Source organism: Phoxinus phoxinus (assembly GCF_949152265.1).
Source record: "Phoxinus phoxinus genome assembly, chromosome: 20".
Lineage (NCBI taxonomy): Eukaryota > Metazoa > Chordata > Actinopteri > Cypriniformes > Leuciscidae > Phoxinus > Phoxinus phoxinus.
In genome coordinates, this window is record NC_136895.1 from 3990478 (window position 1) to 4011557 (window position 21080).

Consider the following 21080-nt stretch of genomic DNA (forward strand, 5'->3'; position numbering starts at 1 on the left):
AGGGTAACAACTGTGTATTAGACTGCTCCTATTCTTGCAAGAATAAATACTTTAATTTTATAATTTGACTCTGAGTCTCCCTTACGCAGTGATGTTTGTTTGATGAATTTTTGCCACAACAGCGGCGACAAGTGTGTGCGGCGACAAGTGTGTGCGGCGTGCCTGTTGTTTTGTTTCTGGTCTAGCTAGATCCGGTGTGGTGTTGTAGTTTTACTTACGTTACTAGTTGTTGTAAAAGCATGTGAAAAAAACTACAAAGTTTGCTAGTTAATCTCGTTAATCGTTAACGCCGTTGATAACGCGTTTAACTGACAGCCCTAATATATATATATATACGGAAAAACAATTATTTTCAGCCTTCATTTTTAAGGCGTGGCTCCTTTAAGGCTAGTCAGTAAGCGGCCACTGTTATGATTGGCTAACTTCACTGCATAGGAAACAGTCTCAACGCTCACTGGTCGCACGCGAGTAAGTGTCTTGAGAACATTATCCATATAAAACCGCCATGTGCAGACAAAGCATTATTAAATAATTTAATTACGGTTTGTAATGCAGTTGCTGTCAGATCCAATACAGTCGCTGCTTCAACTGTAAACACAAGTTTCTTTGCGAACTCTCCATTACACCGTGCCTCGATTACTCCGAACAAACATATAATCCTCTGATGTGAACCGGGACACCATTAAAATAAACCAAGTCTGTACAGAGACGCAAACACGCTGTTTAAACTGAACGCGCATCTGTATACAGTATCAGTGTAGACAGCGTCAGTCATTATAATAGGTTTTATTCGCTTTTGAATCAGTCAGCTGTTAAGTGACCTAGTGGGCGGAGTCTTGCACTAGTGGGCGGAGTCAATCGGGCGATGATGCATCACTATTCGTCGATGTCTTGCTCATATGCAAATGTATTTTCTTGTGTTGCGCCACAGATCCCACAATATCAAAACAAGCCGTTTCTGGAGCTTTATAAATCGTTTATAATGAGGAGGATGTTTTAAGCTATAGAAATCTTCCAGGGTTTTTTAATAGAATAAAGACCACTTATATATATCAAAAGCACATTTGACTTCTAATGTCATGACCCCTTTAAATGGAGGGACAACGAATTACTTGTTAATTTGCCAGACTGATAAGGGTTGTGGGATTAGTACAGGTGTGGTGGGTTACATCCAGCTATATAGCATTAAAGTGTTCTCTAAATAAGAGGAAGTCATGAGCCATACTGAGAGGTTCTTCACGTCTGAGATGTTATGAACGACTGCATGCAGGCAACACTCACAGTGGGTTAGGAGGAGTTGTAGGGCTCGTTTCAGAGCGGCCCACTGTTAAGATCATGCTACTCGCTAACTTACAGGAAGGACCTGGACAGAAGGCTTTCCAGAGTCGGCGTTGAGGACGGCTCTAGACCTACAGCTAGTAAAATGCCTGTCAGGGCCCTGAGTTCCCTCGATTCACTACAATAAGAGTTACAGGCCATTTACTCAGGGCACTCCCATACATCTACAAACCAAACAGCAACGTCACACTGGAAGAATCAAGCAGTCAGAGATAAACATTTCACATAAATCCATGCACTCTGAAATGTGTAATCAGGATATAAAAGTGTTGAACAGCAGTGATCGTGAACTAGCACACGTACGTGTTTTTGCGGGCGGATCTCTCCATGTCCTCTTTGCTGTCCACGTCTGCTGCCGTCAGGAGAACAATGTGGTTTCCATCGTGGCAGAGGACCTTGAGTCCGATGAAGAGCTGGATCCTCAGAGCGCACACCTCCATGGAGGACGGCGGGCAGGCCTGATGGGACAGCGCTCAGACAATCAGACAACTCGTTCTGGAGTCAATATGAGTGGTTTCTGGCCATGCAAAACTCACGGCCTTGATTCCAGAGTCGCTCTACCGCAGTTGTTTCTAAGAGCGGTGAGGAACTCTTACAGTTACACTTCCCTTTGAGCTTGTTTCGGCACGATTACAAGCCGTTCTGGGTTCTCAGGTGGCTAACTGTGCTGGTAGAATGAGTGCACTTGTCTATTGGCGTTTCTCCCTGTATCCGGCCAATCTATTTGAGCGGCGTAAACACAAGTCAATAGAGTGTATGCGCGCGACGACACAGTCGGCCGGAGTGAATGCGGTCACACACACTGAGTGGCAGAAACACTGAGCATTGGTTTTCAGTGTGAATGAACACACAAAACACATCTAAAACAGGAAAGAGCTTTAAGATTGACTGTACAACTAGATTTGACAAGAATCTGAGGTATATTTTTACAGACTTCTGAAAGCTACAGAGAAGAGAAGCAAATGGATCCTGCAATTCACAGAAACAACTGGATCCAGGCAGAGAAACGTGGATTTGCAGTTATCATTTTGTCTCGATATGCTGAATTTTGGAGTAAAATTATACCCTATATTGTATTGTAATATATTGTATTGACAACTTCTCAATTAAATATTTACCATCTTATATTCTGCATAATTGGATGTTTTTAAATAAACACTGACAAAAAAACTATACAAGTTTTAGGGCTGGACAATATGATGATATATATAACAATGATATAAGTGAGACCTAGCTATATTGTGTTTATATAAAGCGTTCACAGGCAAATTTGCTTTATGTTTTTCCCCTGTGTTGAAATCAGGCACATATAAATGTCAGAAAAAACACGATTCCTGTCTGCATGTCAATATCACTGGATCACTGGATCTTTGGTAAGTTGTGAGGAACACTATATCAAGTCCAGCCTTTACTTTAAAGGAACACTCCGACTTTTTGGGACTTTAGCCTATTCACCTTATCCCCCAGAGTTAGATAAGTCCATACATACCTTTTTCATCTCCGTGCGTGCTATAAGTCTGTTTGACGCACCCACCGCTAGCCTAGCTTAGCACAAAGACTGGATGTGAATGGTTGCAGCTAGCATACTAATCCAAATAAGTGACAAAATAACGCAAACATTTTCCTATTTACATGTTGTGATTTGTATAGTCACAGAGTGTACAAAAAACAAAGTCACATGAGACACAGACATATTTTAACCGAATAAATACTGGGAACTATATTCTCTGAAGGCGAAGCACTGCTACTTGGGCGGATTAATAACCGCAGCACCTGAGACGCGCCGTAGTTTCTTCTGTCAACAAAACCAGCGTGAAAAAGGTAAACGCATAACGAGCGTAACGAGAGAGCGGCCCCACTGAGGGGGATGCAGAGATTTTTCTGCGTCTTTATATTAACATTTCTGATTGTTTAAATGATCAGCCATTGGGGGCCTTAAAATGCGGTGCCCCAGGGAATTGCCTGGCTTGCCTGGCCTATTGCGGCGTGCATGATGCTGTATTATTCTACTTGATAAAAACGTATTGCAGCGAGATTATTCGTGCAATAGAACTAGAACAGCTACGCGTGACTGTTATTCATGCGCAATTGAGCATCCACATCAAAGAGCAGGGCCTCGCATTTTAAGTTCGCACAGGGCCTCGCACCCCACCTGCGACGGCACTGCGCACAAGACACATGATGTATCATTCAAGTTCGAAGCACAAACAATGCAAGACCTCCACTGAGGGGTTTTTACAGCATCACTGAGTTTGAAGACCGTCGGAGGAAAAAAAAGAGGAAATATACCAAAGCAGGGAAAGCCATGATGGCTTGTGTTACCTTCATGGTGGTGTCGATGTATGGGTCATCGAGCCGAGCCGCTACCGCACTGCAGCGGACGGTGAAACACTGGAGGGCATTCCTACAGTAAACATAACCACAAACAATTAAGACCACCCTCTCTGTTTTATGCTAAAAGTCAGCATGAAATGAAAATTCACATCTATTTTCTAGATGCATGCTATTAAGAACGAATCTTTTTTTTTGGCCTCGTAATTTTAAATGTCATAACTTCATCTTTCGGTGACATGACAGACTTCTCTCTATTAAAGTATCTCTCTAATAATTTTGTCTGCATAAACCCACCCCATTTTTACAATCAACTGAAAGCTTGTATTAAAGTCTTCATGAGAATGAGGTTGCGCTGGTCTTTTCTTCACTATTGTGACGTATATCAGAGTGAAACGCTTCAGGAACAAGAACACATGTGGGTGCCCACATCATCAGAGAAGAGATTCTGCAAGAGGAAGTTATTCTGATTCAAGATCATGAGGAACATGAATTTAAAACAATAATGATGTGCACTGATAAATCATTATTATAAACACTGCAATATCCCATAAAAAACAAGAACTGTCAGTTTTGACATCATAGTGACTAAGATTTGCCTTCATCCAATCAACAACAGATAAATTGAACCGATAATTTTTTGATAATCCGATTTGCTCTGATGTATATCACAATATGGTAGAAAAGATCTTTCATTACTTCCATCACATTGAGAAATCAATGTTGTGTATACTGCTCTTTAGTACAAATATATAAATGGCAACATTCGAACAATCACAGTGCGCTATGGAATAACACATAATAAGACACACTAAGAGCGTGAAAAACCTGTTCATCTCACTATGTACTGTATCACAGCAGACAAAGCCAGCAATTATTAACCTTAGTTTATCTATCAAGAAGAGCCGTATGTGTGCAGCGGGGCTGTATCCGCCCTACCTGGTGATGATGTAGAGGAACTGGTCACTAAGCACGGCCTGGTGGGTCTTTTCTGGGTACTGGTAGGTAGACACGAGCTCCACGGCGTTCTTCAAGCTGTACATGTAGCCGGTGTTCGGCAACGAGAAGAAAACAAACATGCAAGTAGGTTCCCCAACTTCCCCGGCTTCTTCCTGTTGACCTGTTCAGACAGGAGGAGGAAACCATTTAGTCCAGAAGAGAGAGGTGTGTGTGCGTGAACGAAGCACACTATGGGCCTATTTCAAGGATCTGAGCACATGGTCTAAAGCCCAGGGAGCTTCAGTACGAGTCCAAATTACTTTTTGCTAGTTTACCGACGAGAAAAATGGTCGGCGCTCCCGGCGCATGCTCTAAAAGGGTTGTTCCTATTCTCATTAAAGGAGAACTCCAGGCAATTTTTAAGTTAATCTCTATCGTTATACCTTTGTGAGTTCTGTCTATAGAAAAAAAACCGAACCGGATTGGTGCTTGCTACACGGAGCTGCTATCGCTAATGCCCCGAGCTCCCACTCAGCTAACGGCAGTTATGGGGCATATTCATAAAGAGTGTGTGTGCCTCTTAACAGACACAAAATGCAATTAAAATGTCTGTCCAACATGAACAGGGTCCTTACATGACAACAAGATGCGTTTAGCAACTTAGCCATTGTTTAAATTCACCTAAGTAGTGCTTTAGAAGGCTAGCTGTAGTCTCGCGCTGAAGTTGTAGCCGGAAAAAAGTAAATAGAAGTGTGCAGGTGGAGGAGCGTCGTGTGTGTGAAGAGTGTGAGGCTAGTTCTTCGTCTGTATACTCGGGTTCGAATAAATAAGGACGACCATCAAACTCAAAAGCCTCTTCCATGTGTTCAAAATCTTCTATATATTCTCCATAGTTGCGTTACAAACCATTTCTTCTTCATTTGTGAGCAACTCCGATCATCACTCTTCACACACACGACGCTCCTCCACCTGCACACTTCTATTTACCTTTTCCCGGCTACAACGCGAGTTCCCACGGGACTTCAGCGCGAGACTACAGCTAGCCGTCTCAAACATTATTTAGGTGAATTTAAACAATGGCTAAGTTGCTAAACGCATCTTGTTGTCATGTAAGGACCCTGTTCATGTTGGACAGACATTTTAATTGCATGTTGTGCAACACACTCTTTATGAATATGCCCCATAACTGCCGTTAGCTGAGTGAGCTCTGGGCATTAGCGGTAGCAGCTCCGTGTTGCAAGCACCAATCCGGTTCGTTTTTTTCTATAGACAGAACTCACAAAGATATAACGATCAAGATTAACTTAAAATTGCCCGGAGTTCTCCTTTAATGAGTAATGGGTGTGTTTCGGGCGTAACGTACAATAAACCAATCCAAGTCTCATCTCCCATTCCCTTTAAGAAAGCCAGCTGCGCTCGCGCCACGGCGGATTTGCTATTTATCTGATCTGATCTGCTCGTGCGTGAGGTTAAAGCGAGACCATCTACGGGACAAAGTGTAGTGTGATGTGGACCCGCCTATAGGCTCATATTACTAACGTGCTCTTTAAATGACAAAAAAAATACTGCGCCATTGACTTCAGACCAGGCTTCAGTTGATCAATGGCTCAGTCTATTTCAGTTTCTCATAATAGCAACGCGCCAACACACAGCCTGAACACACACTCGTTCTCAGACCAGCAGCCCATGGGCGTACAACGCGGCGCAGGACATGAAAATAAAAAGTGCGTCGGGCTGAAACTAGCAGAAAACACTTGCGTCGCGCCAGCGCTGCATTGCTCCGGGTGTGTGATAGGGCACTTAGTGTTCACTTACCAGTAAACATGGGGTGGAGCTGTAGGGAATGCAAGTGTGTCTCCTCAACACTGCAACCTTCGAAGAAATCAGGCGCAAACCTCCTAGACAGGGCAAACCAGAGAGGTGACGTCTGACACACACACACACCACATTCAGAAAGCAGCTCATTTTCTTAAAGGGGTCATGACATGAGAAACCAAATTTGCCTTGATCTTTTGGTATATAAGAGGTCTTTGTACCATTAAAACGTCCTGCAAGTTTCATAGCTTAAGACGTCCTCCCCATTATAAACGAATCATTTATTTAATCAAGCTCGAAATACAGCTCGTTCTGGATCTATGGTAAGAAGTGACGTCACGGTACGAAGTGACGTACCAGCGTTTGCATATAGACCGCCTCCAGAACAAGACGACTACGCTTTAAGCGCAAGACAACTACGCTCATTTCGTATCATTGTCGCGCCCGCGCGCTGCGCGCCTCACAAGTGTTCAGTCGACGGACAGTGAGTGGGTCTGTGTACAGGGAAATTACGATGCCGCAGATGTGCTGTTCCTGGCTGTGGACAAACAACATCTTTGAATACGCTGCGAAAGATCCAGTCGTCAGAGAAAATGGATGCACTTTATTTGTTTGCCGACGTCCCAGTCCATTTGAAGGATGACTGTATTGAGAACAAATCCCAAAATGATGCTGGCTTTGCCAGAAAACTGTTGCTCAAAGATAAGTCCGTGCCGACTATTCTGGGCTCAACAACGACGACGCAAACTGTAAGTAATGTATTTAAAACTTTAAACTACTTTTTAAATACGCTGAATCCGCACAGGTTCTGGCTGGGGGCGTTAATAATTGATGCATAGGCACTGACGTTAGCCAATCATAACAGTGGGCGTTAACACTGAACTCTTAAAGGGGAAACACCCCCCAAACAGACTGTTTGAATCAGAGGATGAGAAACAGGGAAAAGGTCATAAATCACTACATTTTAAAAGTTTATTGTAAAAAAAACTATAGTAATACTATAATTGCACCTAAGGGAACATAATAATAAAATAAAAAACCCCATGTCATGACCCCTTTAAGCTCTTCATTATACCTGAATAAGATGTAAACCACGCTCATGTCTCCTCGGCTCTCCGCCTCCATACCGGTCCACTCCAGAACCAGAGAGATGCCACACTCCTGGGCTTCAGTACCCAACATCTCCTGATGCTTCGGGAACAGAAAGAAGTCCTCTTGCTCAAGGAGGGGGCTGAATCCATCTTTTTTCATCTCTAGAAGGAAAAAATATATATAAAAAGGTAGGAAATAACAACTCGCTTCCCAAAAGCATTGCAAGCCAAAGTAGACCGTAGAGATCTTCTGTGCCAGTGGTTTCTACTGTCTACTGTAGATGAGCCCAAAGTATATTTCCTTTTTTTTTTTTATGCAAAACATACTTTGGGCTTTAACGCATCCTTCCCTCGGGTCATTTTGACCCGGAAAATATTTGTGATAAAATAAAATAAATCATCGGAGGGGTCCAAGACTCCAGGACTTTTGTCGCACTTGAACCACGAATACACAAAAAGAAAATTTAATGGATTCGAGGAGTTTTGAGGTTGAAATTTAAAAAAGTAACAAATCCTTCCATTGCGGGTCAATTTGACCCCCATAGGAGTGAATGGAATGTGAGGAATGCTTCAGTACACATAGAAAAAGCTAAAAACGCTCAAAATTCACACTAAAAAAGCTAAATATCATGTTATTTTATTTTACTTTCACAAGAGGTCGGCAAAGACACACAATGCCAGATATCTTGAGCTGAATTAAAAGTTCTGGCCATGAAATTGTGAGTTATTTTGAATTTAAGTTGAATTAATGTAAGGAATGTGCTTAAATTACTAAATTACTATTTATTTATTTATTATGTATTGATCAAATTAATAAAAGGTAAATAAAAGAAGAAGAAAAAATCTTTGCATTGCAAAATTGCATTAAAAAAATATGATCAAAATGAAATAAAAAAAGCTTTTTGGACCACAACAACAACAACAAAAAAGTATAATTTTAGAGCTTCGGGTCATTTTGACCCGCGAGGGAAAGATGTGTTACAGAGCGCGAGAGAAGGATGAGGGTTAGGTTTATGATGCATGTATTTTAGCCATTCTTCTTAAGACTTTATTAGTACAGTGAAAAGAAAAGAAACAATGGGAGAGGAGAGAGGTGAACGGTTCACACTAGCGCTGATAATACCTGCATCTTCATCTAAGCTGGTTTCAGTCATGATGTCTTCTGGCAGCAGCGAGTGTTGCTCTGCGGTGTTGTCCTGGCTGCTCTTCTGCCGCGGGGTGAGCTTCACCACCAGCACCTCCAGCTCCGTCTGCAGGGCCACGTATCCAGCACAGAAGGCCACCTGAGACGGGCTCCAGCCCTGGATGTGGAGGATGAGGACCCTCTCGAAGTCCAGCACAGAGAACCGCTCGCTCAGCGTCTGCCGCTTCAGACTGAAGACCACCAAACTCTTGGCACAGCCCACTAGAAGATCACCTAAAGCGACAGAGGACTCAGTTACATGCATCTCGGGGAAATGTGCGGAGTGAACTGTGAGTAAACCATTGGTAGGTCAACTCCCTTGTGCATGTAAACATAAGCCGAGTCCTGATTCAGCGGCTGGATCCTCCGAAGGCTGAATGATGCATACACAAACGTCCCAATTTTAAGCCTTCTTCGAATGTGGCCTACAAATGCATCCTTCTTTTCTGGGAGGATTGAACGAATGGATCCTACGCACCCTAGCCTATCCTAAGGCCCTGTGTCCACCAAAGCGTTCTTAGCCAGCTGAAAACGCAAGGCGCTCTGCTGAAAACACCGAGCTGTGGGCGTTTGAGAGCGTTTTAACAGCGCAGCATTTTTTTTGAGTTGAGACGCTTTGCTTGTTATGATACGGAATATCCGCAAAAGTGTTACTAGTGTCTCATTTCACACATATTTTGTTTCTGTGTTATTAAAATGTTGATACAGTGCAACGTATTTTCTCTGGCTCTTGTTTTAAATGATTTTGTTCAGTTATTGTGCTTGTCGTTATCCTCTGTTGACGTTGTACAAGCAGAATGCAGCGGTTGGTCGGTGTGGTATTAGTCCCGCCCCTCCTCCGCTGTGATTGGTCGGTTGGGTAAAGAGTGACAGTGATGAGCGCGGCGTTTTACCCAAAGTTGAACATTCTTCAACTCTCGGCGACCAGTAAAAAAAAACGCTCAGCGCCTCGTTACGCTCATGGTGTTTTAAAAATGCGGCGCTTATTAATCGCAACTAATCGTTTGCAGAATAAAAGTTTTGTTTACATCATATATGTGTGTGTACTGTGTATAATAATTATGTATATATAAATACTAGGGGTGTCCGTTAAACGCGTTATTAACGGCGTTGACGCAAACCCAATTTAACGGTGTCAATTTTTTTTATCGCGAGATTAACGCCTAGCAAACTTTGTAGTTTTTTTCACATGCTTTTGCAACAACTAGTAACGTTATTAAAGGAACACTTCACCTCTGGAAAGATGAATGTGTATTTAAAATGGGTCATTTATGTAAAAGAAATGTGAAATTATTTTTGAATTTGGAGCCTTCTAGACTGAGAAAAGCCAGAAAATGTATTTTTGGCTTATGGGGATGAAAGACAACAACTCCCAGAATGCACTTGCTTCGCTGCCCTAGGAGGCCACGCCTACCGGTAAGAGATCGCAGTAAACAATAAGGCTATGCTACAAGTGAGTCTCCGTGAGTCTGCCCAGTATTTTGATGTCGCCCAAAATTTCCAGGATTCGGCTTTTGCGTTCTTCAGTCGCCATTCCTCATGTTTACTGTGATGAGCAGGAACGAGACTGACGGCCGCGGAGAACGATGCGAGCCCGGTGGCGTGATTACTGATGAGCGGCGCCGGCGCCTGTGAGACGCACCGGTCTCGTATCTCTCACGGAGGAGCGGGAATTTTCCTAGCAATGTTAAAACGCACATCAACCGATCACTTGTTTAGCGTTCATGTAAACACTACATTCAGATTCACCGATCGGAATGAATTCAGTTAGATTGAAACAAAAGGTGTGCATGTAAACTATGAATGCGACTGCAGAAAGCAAAAGCCGGACATTTTGGACGATCTCGGCGGCCGGACATGTCCGGGAAAAAGAGGATGGTCACCGCTACTACTCAGCTTTCTCCACAGAATAAGAAACTTTTAGCTTAGCTTCCAAATAAAGAATGGCTGACACTATTTGTACATTCTGTGAGTGAGATCCCTCTATGGACGGGTTGAAAACATGCAGAACAGCGCCTTCTACTGGATAAATGATGAGCTAGTGTTTGTAGTCTTACCCTTATTCAAAGAAATTTGACTTCCTGCTTTTTATGACGCAAATTGACGATTTTTGCGTCATAAAAAGCAGGAAGTGGAACACTTAAATCCTTATTTCTCCCATCTCAGGGGAAAATAAGGGAATAAACCATGACCATTCGAAAATGTGACTGGGTTTCTAAAGATACAAAGTCTAATGCAAATGGGTGAAGCGTTCCTTTAAAACTACAACACCACACCGGATCTAGCTAGACCAGAAACAAAACAACAGGCACGCCGCACACACTTGTTTGGCTTGCGAACCGGCCAAAGAGTGGACGAGAAGCGCAGCGCAGAACCGCGTCTACAACTCGTATCGCACATCGGACGCGCACTTTCTCAGTTTATGGCCAGCTATAAAAACGCAGAATGGCACCGCCGGTGTGTGTACACTCAGAGAGAATAATGTGTTTGAATTTTAAATAAAATAAATACAATTCCTAAATACAATACCGAAAAATACAAATCCGGTGTGCGACCCCTTTAACGTTACGTTTTAAGTGGATGAATGATGAGCGCGAGACGCCGAAATGGAGGCCAATAAGATTCTGAATGTAAAGTTTACTTTTAGAAAGTTGCCAAATGGTTCAATTGACAAGACCAAAGTGATCTGTGTGTTGTGTCTGAACTGTGTGTTGTGAACTGAGCTATCATCGCAGCACGTCAAGTCTAAATACCACTCGATGGTCAAGCACACACACACACACACACACACACACAGCTGATGCGTCTCTACGCCCACTCGTCAATATCAGTAACGTCAACTCGTCAGTATTTCTTTCACCCTTTTATTGATGGACAGAGTTACATTGTGTGAGAGATTATTTGCTCCAAGTGAGAATGTTAGTGTGAAATTGAACACATATGCCAATGTTGTTGTTCAATAAAAAACATTTGCACAAAGCAAGCCGATCCACTTTTCCATGTTGATAAGAGCATTAAAATGAGAAAAAATAATGGAACAAAAATAAATCAAGAGACATTTAGAATAGATAAAAATGTGTGATTAATCGCGAGTTATCTGACATCAATGCGATTAATCGCGAGTTATCTGACATTAATGTGATTAATCGCGATGAAATATTTTAAGCGTTTGACAGCCCTAATAAATACACAAACATGCATTTTTGCATTAAAAAAAACTATTTATATATTAAGTATTTATCATTATATATAATATAAATTATATTTAAATATAAAAATGTATATAAACATGTAAATATTTTTTAGATATATACATGCATGTGTGTGTATTTATAAATACATAATTATTATACACAGTACACACACATATATGATGTAAACAAAAACTTTTATTCTGCAAACGATTAGTTGCGATTAATCGTTTACAGCCCTATTGAAAACTTAAAAAAGAAAAAATACGCCAGCCGTGTGAAAAAACGCTTTGGTGGACACACGGCCTAAGAGTCATTGAGCACCGGTGATTTTTTGAGAAAATGCCAGATTACACTCTAATTGTAAGTATTGTTGGGTCAGGGCTCGACAATAAAGACTGCACAATGGCCAAAACGACACTCGGGACATTCGACCGAACTGTCACATGCCCGATCGGCATCATTTATCATTTGCACACGTTTTGAACCCTTGCCAATTAAAACATCCAAGCGCAAGAAGACGTGAAAGGGAACTCAATTCAATACTCATGCGCAACACACACCCGGAGCGTGCGCCTAGAGAGCCTCTCTCAGACAGCGTGCGGATGCTGGATTGAGTTCTCTTTCATGTCTTCGGACACTTAAACAGACATATTTACACACAATTGTCAAAATGCCTGTTTCAGTGTATCCTCGTAAACATAGTCTGTTGTCTTAAGTGAACGTAGACAGCAGAGAAATAAAACGCATGTGTATCAGTGTATTGGATCTGTGTAGCTCTTAAAGTGACAGCTGCCTAATAAACCTGCTGCTGTTTTTAATGTTAATCAAACAACAAAGGACAAAGAAAAAAAATCACTCACTGCTCTCGACTGATTAACTTTATTAAGGCGAGACACGGCAGGCAAAAACATCGGGGGTTTTTTCACTGGTCAATTTTGAGATTTTGGGATATTTGTCTTCAATAACATGTCTTCTTTCAGACGTGTGGTGAAAAAAAGTCAGAAATACACATTTTAGGTCTTTATTTTTCTACACTTTGTCTTTTTGCGTCTGTAGATTTCTCCTAAATTCATCAAAAGTTGGCGTTATAAATCATCATGATCCGCGATCTCTGTCTGCACCGTCATCACACACACCGCTGGACATCTCTCTCTCTCCTGTACAATGCTGTCGATCCAAATATGCTCATTTCCTTTTTATCAGCAGCCAGTCGTGAAAGTACAATGAGCATTTAACTCTAAAAGCGAAATCTCATTGGCTGATGTCAATGTCTGACACCGTGATTGGTTCAGATGCATCACGTGACGCGCTCTGACATTTAGATGTGTGTGTTTGACTGTTTTCTGTTCAGTTGAAGGCCATAAATGCTGTGTTTATACGTTTTGATGTGGTTTAGGTGGTTTGTATTGTTGTTGCTAATGATGTGATGAGATATTGTGTCTGTAAATAGTTGTTTCCACTAAAAAAGTATGATTTTTACATTACAAAACTTTAAATGCCTTTTTCTCAAAATGGGTTTTTTGTCATTCTCCAGTATAAACATCTCAGCCGATGTAGCGCCGATGTTCACCAAACTCTCCAGTTACACACTTAGCAGTGTTCTGAAGATATGTTCAGAGGGATTTGTTAATAAATCATTCCTGGCCTGATTTATGTGACATTTTAATCAAAAAAATATGTCGAAAATAGATAGTTTAAGGCTATGGACAGTATATTTAGATTTCCTAGGTAATGAAAGCATATATCCTGAAATCCCTCTGAACATCTTTTTGCATCTTGTATGTAATCAAAATGAAAAAATAATTTTGCACCTGGCTTTATGTTCAGATCTATCTACCGAAAATATATGCAAAATTGCGCATATTTAATGAGATCATGCCTAATTTGCATAATTAAACATACAAATTTCAAAAACTTGTAATACATTTTTTTTATGAACTTGTGTAAGTAATCAACTGAGGAAGTTTCATGGTGATATCTCATATTTAAAATGTTACCTTATTCACCTGTAGTGTCTCGCCTTAAAGGGCATATTGCAGTTTTTTTTTTTTTCAGAATTAATATATAACCTTGTATGAAAATACCATATGAAAAGTAAATGCAGGATTAAAAATTGTTTTTCCAGACATAAGGGCACAGATTTAGAAAACGTGACAGTTTCCTTGACCGTGTTGAAAAAACGCTTTTTTTCACCACCGCGTCATATTACGTCACATGAGGTAGTCGTTTGCCGGCGCTGCGTTCGCTCAGTGCAGAATAGGCTGCTATTCAGTTGAAGCGGTCGTGATTCATTGTGTTTTCGGTGGTTATTGTATTTCAATTAATCATTATCGTGATAAATGATTGTGAATTATGGCCTGTCAGAACATCGAGTCCACAGGTTTCCGAACAAGAAAAAGGACGGTGCTTTCTTCCGTGTTTGTGTGCGTTTTGTGCAGGGTAAGAGACGGGACTTCACTTCTGCATCTGCTTTGAAAAACGCGGTAGTGAGTATATAGTGATCACTATAGACCGCATGATTATAATCCCGGCGATATGATGAAGTTATATGATGACGGCGATATGTGCACACTGTCCCGGCTCCTTCATCGGGTCGCCCCGTCCGCCGTCAGCATGTGGGTCGGCCGCCGGCGGGAAACATGACGCTCACGGATCCGTCAGAGATCACTTTGTACATTTGTTTTACAAAATTTGCCTCGTCTTAATTTAATTATTTAACATATCCTCCATAAACTTGTAATGTAATGCATTTATGTGCTTGTTATTAGTCTGCAGCCGACACTTATTATTATTATTATAAATATAATATTATGTTCATTTTCAATCTGTACTCCGAATTTTAATGTTTGTGTTGGCTGTTTCTACATATAAAATGTTTATACAGTAAGAAAGTTGTGATTGTGATTATTTGTATTAAATGGGGCTATTCAAAGCCTTTATAATGTCCCTCTTCCTCTGGAAACTGTCTCCTAATGGCTGACATACACAACACATGCAGGTAAGGGTCTAAATACTAGCTTTGCTATTGCCTGATACATAATAATCTTTACAATATAACGTTAGTGATTTGAGTAGTGTTATACACCATCGGTTCCCAACAGGGGGGTCGCGGCCCACAAGGGGGCCTCAGCGAGCTCTGTGGGGGGTCGCGTCATATTTTGAAAAGTTTTGAGCAATGAGCATTAAATAAAAGTCCTTAACTTCTATGTCCTTAAAAAAATGTTTACATTATATAATGAGTGAGTTCACCTTGAATCCATTTTCCAATCCGTGTTTTTGTCTGATCCTGAACCACTATGGTACACCTATAATAAGTGTTTACATTGGGACTATTTTACACTGGTTTGGATCGCTGCCGCTGCGGAGTAGCCCAGGACCTGCGTGACTCGTCATAGACGTACACAGAGAGAAGTAGTTCTGGCTACAATATTCTTCCGAAATGTGCTTTATTATCACTCGCTATAGCGCCAAAAGTGTCAAAAATAAAGCCTCACATTGATAAAGCCTGACAAATAACATGCAAGTATTGAGGTCCAGACAGCAGTCATTTAGTATTCGCCTATATATATATATATGTCTTTTTTTACCTACGCACCAGTGTGAATATTTTTGTTATTGCATTTCAAATAGGGCCAATTTATAGGCTACTCCTAAGCTTACGTTTTTAAATTACAAAGGGCCTACTGATGTTTTTGTTATTGTATTATCAATATTATTGGCTATTATTTGTGCATAAACGTATCTGGTTATAGAAAACATACAGTTTGTTTGAAAACAACATATTTTGTCATCCTTGCTGCAAGCTTACAAGAGCGATAATATCATTAAATGTGAAGGGGGGCCCTAATATATTTTCTTGGGAAAAAAGGGGTCTCAGACAAAAAAAGGTTGGGAACCACTGTTATACACATTGTCGGCTAACGTGAATACATCTATAAGCTAACACTGCTCTCTCATCGAGACTCCTGCCCTGTTCTCCTCACACCACAGCTCAATGCGTCTCCTCTGACCGTTGTTTTGTCTAATCCTGACCTGTTTACTCTCTTGGCTTCATATCAGGCTCATAATTATATGGCTGAGGTCTGTCATACGAGTAAACATTTAGGCTACAATTTCCTCAGCGTCCGAACTGTCATTGCGATGCATTGCTTTCCTATTGTTTACTTTGACCGCTCTGCCTCATGTTACGTCACTTCCGGTTTGGCGGTTTTCAAATGCGGAAGTAAAATTTTCTCACAAAAACGACTCCAGAAGCCTAAATAGCGTTTTATAAGTATATGTTTATATTTAAATCTAGTTCCTACATTATTGTTCTATACGTTGGCTCACTGGGTACTCTAACCTGCAACATAGCCTTTAAGAATGAATTAATAAGGATGTTTAATTTATACAGTGAAGACTATGCAGTGTTATTTTACATGTGCTTACGTACTTTATAAAATTCCTGTAACTCAAAACTACTCAGAACTAGGCTACGTGAAAAAACATGAAATAAAATTATTTCATTTGTATCTTTGTTATATTGTATTTATTTGTGCTTTTGCTTGTAATTTGATCATTTGTTATTGTTTACTCATTACTTTTATAATGTTTTGAATGTATATTAGTATGGCTAGTAGGTTTTAGCTGTGGTATCGAAATTGGAATAACTAGAGAATTGTGAATTTTCACAGTTATCTAAAATTGTGGAGTCATTATTGCCTGTTTTTGCAATAGCAAAAAAATATTTTTCATAGCCGCTAAAAAATATTTATGGCCGGTAAATTTTATTAAAGGGCATATTGCAGGTTTTTTTTTTTCAGAATTAATATATAACCTTGTATGAAAATACCATATGAAGAGTAAATGCAGGATTAAAAATAGTTTTGCCAGACATAAGGGCACAAATTTAGTAGAAAACGTGACAGTTTCCTCGACCGTGTTGAAAAAACGCTTTTTTTTTTCACCATCGCGTCATATTACGTCACAATGGGGAGTCGTTTGCCGGGCGCTGCGTTCGCTCAGTGCAGAATAGGCTGCTATTCAGTTGAAGCGGTCGTGATTCAGTGTGTTTTCGGTGGTTATTGTATTTCAATTAATCATTATCGTGATAAATGACTGTGAATTATGGCCTGTCAGGACATCGAGTCCACAGGTTTCCGAACAAGATAAAGGACGGTGCTATCTTCCGTGTTTGTGTGCGTTTTGTGCAGGGTAAGACGGGACTTCACTTCTGTGTCTGCTTTTAGCGTTCACTATAGACTGCATGATTATAATCCCGGCGATATGATGAGTTAACGTTACGGCCAGAGGTGTAGTGGTAAAAAAAGAGGTGGGTAAACTATAAATTCTGGTGAACCACGACGTGGTCACCCGGTAAGGTGGGCCACTGCGTACCGGTGTGTGTTTTTTATCCTGATGACATCGCTATAGGCATCATTTGATGGTACTACCAAGGGTATCACTGGTTGTTCCCTCATCATAGGTCACACAATCACTAATCAATTCATACATTAATCTAAATTCTTGTTAAAAAGACTCAAGAAGGAATAATATGGTTGAAATCTATTTACTAAGTTTACTAAATGACAAAACAGAGAGAACAAAAATATTTTTAACCCGTAATTACAAAACAAAAACGGTTGTTGTATTTTTAAAAGGCAAAGTTGAACACCAAAATTTTAATTTGAACTGTAGGCTAGGCTACACCAAATGCTGCGCAAAAAAATAAATATTGACGAATTTTTGTTTATTACTTGTTGCCCCTTAATTAAACATTTAAAATATTCACAAATTAATATGGATTTTGTTGTTGTTGATTTATTTTTCTGAGACAAAATTAGAACCTGGAAATGATATTAATCCCGCAGTGCTGAATGAGAAGAGCCTATATCTCTGGAACCACAGCCTACAGAAAGGTGATTTATAGGCTAGCCTAATGATAATAAATGTGTCTGAAAAAATAACGAGGCATTTTAATTGTTTATTAATAAACTATTGTTTTCTAAATCAGTGTCAGTTAAAAACATCTCCATCTCCGCTGTTAAGCAGATGCGCTTTTAGAGAGAAATGCAGCTTTCATACGCATTACAAAATCAGAAGGTATTAGCTTTCGATTCGAATTTGTTCGTTTTAAAGTGGACATTTCGAGCTTTAGCCTATATAGGCTATTTCAGTTCTCGCGCTCCAGTTCACGGAGATCATGAAAGCGCGCCTGATTGTTTTATTTTATTTGACAAAAGCACAACGTTTCTTGTTATTGCGAGTTTACACAAATAAAAGTAGTTGCGAATAATGTATTATTATTTTCTGTATGACCAGAAATGATAGAGTATTTTTAATGGTTTCACTGTTGATAGGGAAATGCAAGTGTTCGTGTTCGCGCCCGCGCGTCCGTGCCATGCAGTGCGCGCTCCACACTCCACTCCACAAACCCTTGGATATGCGTCAAAATCTTGTGTTTATTTGTGATAATCTTAGGCTAGCCCTGTATTATTATGGTCTAACCCGCGCGGCTACTGACAGTAATGCAGCGCAATATGAAAGACTTCGTCTTAGGTTTAACAACCTATGAAACTAATAATGAACAATATGAAACTAAAACGACATAGCCTGCTTAATTTAAAATGGCTTAGGAACTATATGCTATTTAGAGGTGGATAAACGCAATTTAGAGGTGGATAAACGCAATTTAGAGGTGGATAAACGCAGTTTAGAGGTGGATAAACGCAGTTTAGAGGTGGATAAACGCAGTTTAGAGGTGGATAAACGCAGTTTAGAGGTGGATAAACGCACTTTGGAGGTGGATAAACGCTATTTCAGAATTTTGGGAGGTGCCCAAACGGCGTTTACGTGCGTTTAGCCTCCACTACATCCCTGGTTACGGCGATAATGTGCACACTGTCCCGGCTCCTTCATCGGGTCGCCCGGTCTGCCGTCAGCATGTGGGTCGGCCACCGGTGGGAAACATGACGCTCACGGATCCGTCAGAGATCACTTATTGTACATTTGTTTTACAAAATGTGCCTTGTCTTAATTTAATTCATTAACTAATCCTCCATAAACTTGTAATGTCTTGCAAGTCTGCAGCCGACACTTATTATTATTATTATATAATTATGTTCATTTTCAATCTGTAGGCTACTCTGAATTTTAATGTTTGTGTTGGCTGTTTCTACATATAAAATTTGTATACAGTAAGAAAGTTGTGATTGTGATTTTTTTAAAAATCATTATCACCAAGTGTCTGATTCAAAGCCTTTATAATGTCCCTCTTTCTCTGGAAACTGTCTCCTAATGGCTGACATACACGTGCAGGTAAGGGTCTAAATACTAGCTTTGCTATTGCCTGACACATAATTACAATATTGTGATCTGAGCATAGTGTTATACATATCGTCGGTCAACGTGAATACATCTATAAGCTAACACTGCTCTCTCATCGAGACCCCTGCCCTGTTCTCCACACACCACAGCTCAATGCGTCTCCTCTGACCGTTGTTTTGTCTAATCCTGGCCTGTTTACTCTCTTGGCTTCATATCAGGCTCATAATTATATGGCTGATGTCCATCATACGCGTAAACATTTAGGCTACAATTTCCTCAGCGTCCGAACTGTCATTGTGATCCATTGCTTTCCTATTGTTTACTTTGACCGCTCTGCCTCATGTTACGTCACTTCCGGTTTGGCGGTTTTCAAATGCGGAAGTAAAATTTTCTCACAAAAACGACTCCATAAGCCTAAATAGCATTTTATAAGTATATGTTTATATTTAAATCTAGTTCCTACATTATTGTTCTATACGTTGGCTCACTGGGTACTCTAACCTGCAACATAGCCTTTAAGAATGAATTAATAAGGATGTTTAATTTATACAGTGAAGACTATGCAGTGTTATTTTACATGTGCTTACGTACTTTATAAAATTCCTGTAACTCAAAACTACTCAGAACTAGGCTACGTGAAAAAACATGAAATACAATTATTTCATTTGTATCTTTGTTATATTGTATTTATTTATTTGTGCTTTTGCTTGTAATTTGATCATTTGTTATTGTTTACTCATTACTTTTATAATGTTTTGAATGTATATTAGTATGGCTAGTAGTTTTTAGCTGTGGTATCGAAATTGGAATAACTAGAGAATTGTGAATTTTCACAGGTATCTAAAATTGTGGAGTCATTATTGCCTGTTTTCAGTGTTGGGCAAGTTACTTCGAAACAGTAATGCGTTATTTATTACTTGTTACTGTCATTTCAAAGTAATTCGTTACATTACAATATTACTGTATTTAAAATGTAAGGCATTACACTACTATTGCATTACTTTTAAGTTACTCTCACCAAAATAACTGCAAATATGGATTTGGCAATCTAAATGTAGCGTATGATGCTCAATTAGCTCATTACACATCCAGTAGAAGGTGATGTGGTATCCGACTGAGCTTGGACCCATAAGAAATTTTACCATGATGTACTATAGTACATACCATGGTATACCATAGTAGTACCATGGTACCTTACATCTAACCATGGTACATACTATATAGTACTTCAGATATTATCATGGTACCATGGTCATTGCATGGTACTGTAGATGTTATATGGTACATAGTATGGTACCTCAGATTTACCATGATACCTACCATGGTACATACCATAGTACCTCAGATATAACCATGGTACATACTTTATAGTACTTCAGATATTATCATTGTACCATGATAATATCTGAAGTACTATACTGTACAGTATGTTACTATGGTACATAGTATGGTACCTCAGATTTACCATGGTACATGCCCTAGTACCTCAGATATAACCATGGTACATTCTGCCGTACATATTACCATGGTACATACTACCTCAGATATAACCATGGTACCTCAAATATTACCATGGTACTTTGCATGGACGCATGGTACAGACATCTTTTTACTTTAAGCCCGGGGTAAACTTTAGGCTTAAACCTTAGCAAAAATAAAAATAACTAATGAATAATAACTAAGCCAAATATTTTTATTTTATTTTAATTATTATTGTGAGTGACTGCAGTAGTGTGGGCATAGGCCATTTGATCTATGAACGAGTCATAGATCTCCAAAATCAGTTTTAAATGTATAATTTAATATTAATGAGATTTTTATTTAAGTAATGTTCTAATTCTAGATGTTTGTAAATGCTGCATGATTTTGACGTGGTTTAATCAA

General features: G+C 39.9%; 1 protein-coding gene across 5 annotated transcripts in view; it reads right to left on the minus strand.

Moving 5' to 3' along the window:
• The window catches only part of hps3 (HPS3 biogenesis of lysosomal organelles complex 2 subunit 1), a 58233-nt gene that overhangs the window by 30508 nt on the left and 6645 nt on the right, over nt 1-21080 (minus strand). For 2 of the 5 annotated variants that reach the window (XM_079593644.1, XM_079593643.1), the window contains exons 3-9: nt 8638-8931; nt 7499-7676; nt 6424-6506; nt 4609-4789; nt 3661-3742; nt 1642-1796; nt 1355-1456 (exon numbers count right to left, since the gene is read on the minus strand). In XM_079593644.1, coding sequence (XP_079449770.1) covers nt 1355-1456; nt 1642-1796; nt 3661-3742; nt 4609-4789; nt 6424-6506; nt 7499-7676; nt 8638-8931 — 1075 coding nt within the window. The remainder of the gene's footprint in view (nt 1-1354; nt 1457-1641; nt 1797-3660; nt 3743-4608; nt 4790-6423; nt 6507-7498; nt 7677-8637; nt 8932-21080) is intronic. The other 3 variants (XM_079593646.1, XM_079593645.1, XM_079593647.1) reach the window with 2 other exon arrangements.